The 4,706-nt window shown below is 53.8% G+C and overlaps 1 protein-coding gene across 1 annotated transcript; it reads right to left on the bottom strand.

Annotated features, from left to right (window-relative positions):
- Nucleotides 1–34: 34 nt before the first annotated feature.
- Nucleotides 35–4,236, bottom strand: LOC102749672 (sialic acid-binding Ig-like lectin 6). Its single transcript, XM_081807925.1, has 6 exons — nt 3,890–4,236; nt 1,940–2,069; nt 1,500–1,859; nt 1,068–1,346; nt 824–871; nt 35–351 (listed from the first exon to the last, which is right to left on the bottom strand). The coding sequence occupies exons 2-6, from the start codon at nt 1,968–1,970 to the stop codon at nt 35–37; spliced, it is 1,035 nt and encodes a 344-aa protein (XP_081664051.1). The 5' UTR covers nt 1,971–2,069; nt 3,890–4,236.
- Between the last annotated feature and the right edge of the window lie 470 nt (nt 4,237–4,706).

Raw genomic sequence — 4,706 nt, 5'->3', positions numbered from 1 at the left:
AGCCGTGGGGGGTCTGCGGGAGGGAGGAGAAGGGTCAGCGGTGTCTCCTGCCCAGACCCCGGGCAGCCTGCCCCCAGGGGTCCCCACACTCACAGACCACAGAGAGATGCAGGGAGACGTGCTGGGAGCCCAGTGGGTTCTGAGCTTGGCAGGTGAGGTCTCCTTCCTCTGCAGCCCCTACTTGAGGCAGGTCCAGGTTTGCACTCCTGTAGATGGGGGTGGCATTCCAGAGGGGGGACCCCCAGAACCAGCTCAGCTCGGCAGGGGGGCTGCTGTCAGCAGCACAGAGCAGACGCAGAGCCTGGCCCTCCAGGATGAGAACCGATGACATGTTTTGCAGAATCTTCGGGACTTTGGAAGAGAGATGCAGAGAGAGAGGGAGAGACATGAGCTGGGTGAAGCTGGTGTTTCCTCTGGCAGTGTCCACACTTGCTCTGAGGAGGGAACTGGCAGAGTCCAGTCTGAAGGCCTGCAACGGAGGCTCGGATGGTTTCCCTGGAGCTGCTCCAACTGTCCAGCAGATGGAAAACCGAGGGCTCGGGACAGGGATATGGTGAACAAAGGCAGTGAAAGGGCCAAAGCGGAGCCCAAAAGCAGGAGGATTTGACCAAAGAAAGTCGTGGGTGAGCGAACGTTAACTTCAAGGAGTCAAGGTTTGTGGGGGCTTCTTCCCACAGCTCTCCCCGTGCCTGACTCAGTGGCTGGCTTCTTGTATGTGTCTCATGCAGTTCCTAGCCAGCAGGGGCTCTGAGACCCAGCTAGGGCTGTCCTGGTGGAGACCCAGGTTCCACCCCAGTCCTGGAGAAAAGAGGTTCTTTCCTACCTGTTCTGTTTCCTTGGAAGATCCTGATAGCTGTGTTCTGTGGAGCATCTGGACAGAAGGATGAGGCAACCTCAGCATTCGTGGCAAGGGAAGAGTGGGTGCTGGGCCTTCCCCCAGGAGCCATGGAAGCAGGTAAGGGGGTTCCCTTCCTCCTTAGCTACCAAGACCCCATTGTCAAGCCCTAGCCCAGCTCTGCCCTGGTCTCATGCCCTCAGGGACGTGGGCATCCTGGCCCCGTACTCACGGGTGACATTGAGTTGGATGGTCCTTTCCACCATCACACCAGCTGCAGGGAAGTGCACCTGACAGGTGAGGTTGGTGCCATGGTCCTGGGGCCGTGGGGTGAGGGTGAGCACTGAGGAGAGGTGGGTCCTGGGGCCCAGGGAGGTGAGGGCCGCTGACGTCCAGGAGAAGATGGGGGGCGTGCCCCGCTCACAGGCCCAGGGCACAGAGCAGGTCAGGTTCCCGGGGCGGCCAGACTCCAGGGTCCCCGGGATGAGGATGTCAGGTGTGTGAGTTAGGGCTGGTGAGGATAGAGAGGATGTTGTGGTCCCTCAGTGTTTTGTCATCCTGCCCCAGTGCCTGGCCATGGCTATCTCTACCCCTCATCATCCCCAAGAGGAACAGAATGTTCATTTTTCTATCTCTGGGGCCTTTCCCTGGGCCCCTACCATACCTGTCACATTCAGAGAAAGCATCTTATCTAGATATGAATGTGTCTGCATTTGAAAGAAGTAAGTTCCGCTGTCTCCCATGTTGACTCCCGTGATGTCCAGGGAGCAGTCCTTGGTCTGGGGGTTCCCATGGAGGAAGAACCGGCCCTGGGTCCTCTCATGCAGCTTCTGGTTCGGTTTGTTTGTGGCCACTGGAGGATCACGGTTTACATCTGCCCCTTTCTGGAACCAGGACATTTGGGGGGTTGCAAAGGTAAGCCAGGGGTAGTAAAACATGCACGGCACGTGGACACACAGGCCCTCCTGCACCATCACGGACTCCTGCAGTTCCAGCTGGTAGCTCAGAGCTGCATCCAGGGGCCCTGGAGAGAGAGGGAAACACTCAACCCCGAGCTCCGGTGCCTCCCCCAAGTGGGGTTCCCTCTCCCCTCAACCCACTCACCTCCCCACAGCATAAGAAACCACAGCAGCATCCCTCCGTGGTGCCCGGGACAGCCTGCCTTCTGCAGTCCCTCTGACGGAGAAAGGAAGCCGCAGGATGTGGGAGGGCAGAGGAAGCTTCGACCGGAAGCCTGTGGTAGAAACAAAAGGCCACAAACCTATTATAGAGAACTTCAGACCCGCAGTCAACTGTGATTAACTGGTTCCCTTTCTGCGTGTGGCAGGTGGGTCCCGAGGCTCAGAGGCGGCAAAAGTTTTGCTCAAGGAAGGCAGCAAGGAGGGATGAGAGCCTCCAAGCCCTGCCTCTTGGGCTCCTGCACAGTTGTCTGAACTGGACGCCTGTTACTGGACGGAGAAGCGGTTCTGAACTCAGGTTCAGCTGCTCGCCGCTTGACAATAATACTCGCATACACCTAAAACTAATATAATACTGTATGATTACTATACTGGAATTAAAGGAAAAGGGGAAAAAAAATCAATACTTGAGAAACAAGTGATGGTGCTTTATTCAGGAAGCTGGCAACCTGGGAAGATGGCAGACTAATGACTCAAAGAAGGCCCAGGAAAAGGGAAGGGAGCTACATGCAGGAGAAGCACGTGCCAGACAGTTAGTCATATGTGGACATGACCCTGAGCAGACTTGCTGGCATCCACAGCAGCTGTGTTCCAACGTGGTCAGGCCTTCTCTTCTGGGAAAGTCTGGTCCTTCACTCCTCAAGGCTAGTGGTCTGCCAATCTCAAAGAAAGACAGTTAGGTCTGCTACAGATCAAGGGACTTAAGTCAGCAAGCAAGGGGTGCATAAGCATGAAGCAAATTAACCCTTCAGACCTGCTGCAATGCTGTTATAGTCCCACCTGGCCAGCCCCCCAGAGAGTCACAGTCTTGGGACCCTCATTCAGGTGGCCTGCTAGGGATGGGTCTCAGGACAGCCTACATAGCTTCAGAGGCATAAAAGAGTCCAGATGAGGCAAGAGAAACAACATACACCTTCACTTCCTTCCTTCCTTCACAAACTAACATAAAAAAAAAAAAAAAGACAGGTTTGAATCAGTCCTGACCCTCAACTAGCTCAAGCAGTAGGGGAAGACAGACAAGCTTGAGCTTTATCTGAAGGCAATGGGGAGCCATGGAAGGTTCTTGAGCAGGAAAGGGGCAGGGTCACATAGTTATCAACATGATCCCTCTAAGGCCAGTGTAGGGAAGACCTGGAAAGGAGAGGCTGGAGGCCAAAAGGCCAGAGAAGAAACTGTTGTGACTTTGGGGAAGGGGAGAACCAAGCCCACGTGGAGACATTGGCCTTGGGGATGGAAGAAAGAATTATTTAAGACACTTTCAGGAAGTGAAACTGAAAGAGAGGTGCAGTGGGTGGGGGGAGGGACTATTAGAGTGACTCCCAGAGCCCTGACTCTAGTAATGGGGGCGGGAGGTGCCATGGCCAAGAGCAGTGTGAATGTGCAGGGCTAGGCTGGGAAGAAGGTGGTGGGAAAGGTAGCTGAGTTGGCCCCAGGGGCAGGTATATTCACTGGGGGGAGCAGAGGGCCCTGGGTGGAGCTGTGGGAACACACACACACACACACACACACACTCAAGCTTAACTGTGGGAATGGGGGTGAGAGACTGAGATGGCCTGGCCAGGAAAGTAGCAGCAGAAGAACATGGTCCTTGGTGACCCTGGTGGGAGTGTTTCCAGGAAGAAGCTGGAGGGGGCAGCAGACAGCCAGCCAAGGGGGCATTCAAAAGAGCAGCATCAGCCTTCTCCCATTTGAGCTCTGACACCCCGCTTCTGCCCTGAACAGCAGACACCCCACCTCCATCACTGCCCCAGAGCAGAGTGTTTTTCCAACCTGGGCCATTTCCTTGGACAGGGCCCAATACCAAGATTCCTAGAATATTTGGACCAGAGAATGACAGTATTTTCTATTTCAATTTTGGGGGGTGGGGGAGGCTAACCCTTTGGATCCACAGAAGGGTGGTGAAGTGAGACTGTCGTGCTTTCTTCTTCTTCCTCACACCAGGCTTCTGGCCAGTCCTCAAGTCACATAGGCCCTCAGGGATGCAGGTGTCCTGACCAACAACTGTAGGAGACGTTGAGCCAGGTGGTGTCAGGAGTTTAGCTGAATGAGTGGTCTAAGTAGGCAATTGAAACAACCATGAGTCAAAATGAAAGTAACAATGAAGCCTTTAATCACATACTATGGTGATACATTGTACAAGAGTCTAAATGGGAGAAAACACCAACTCCCCCATTTCACTTTCCCCCACAGAAAGGCGGTTGGGTTCTAAAGAAAAAAATAATTCTAGGGGTGCCCGGGTGGCTCAGTTGGTTAAACGTCTGCCTTCAGCTCAGGTCATGATACCAGGGTCCTGGGATCGAGCCCCACATCGGGCTCCCTGTTCCAGGGGAGCCGCTTTTCCCTCTCCCTCTGCCTGTCACTCCCCCTCCTTGTGCTCTCTCTCTGTCAAATAAATAAATAAATAAATCTTAAAAAAAAACCAACAACAAAAAAGATATGATTCTAAATGTCAAGGGAAAAATTATTCACGACACTTGTTAAGGAACGGTAAAGTCTGTATTCAGGGCCATTGCAATAGGTACAGGAACCACCCCAATGGGGTTTGGCAGCAGGAGAGAGAGATTGGGCTCAACTCTGAATACAATAAGGGAAAGTGGGAATTTATAGCCAAGGAGCAGGGTGAGGGTCAGTGGAGGGAAAATCGCTGTGAGGGGTGGGGATGCGGAGGCAGGAGTAGAAAATACTGAGTTCTG

This window comes from Leptonychotes weddellii, chromosome 16 (genome assembly GCF_054177405.1).
Source record: "Leptonychotes weddellii isolate Sample4059 chromosome 16, ASM5417740v2, whole genome shotgun sequence".
Taxonomy (NCBI): domain Eukaryota; kingdom Metazoa; phylum Chordata; class Mammalia; order Carnivora; family Phocidae; genus Leptonychotes; species Leptonychotes weddellii.
Note: the sequence above shows the minus strand (reverse complement) of the source record. Positions and strands in the feature narration are given on the sequence as shown.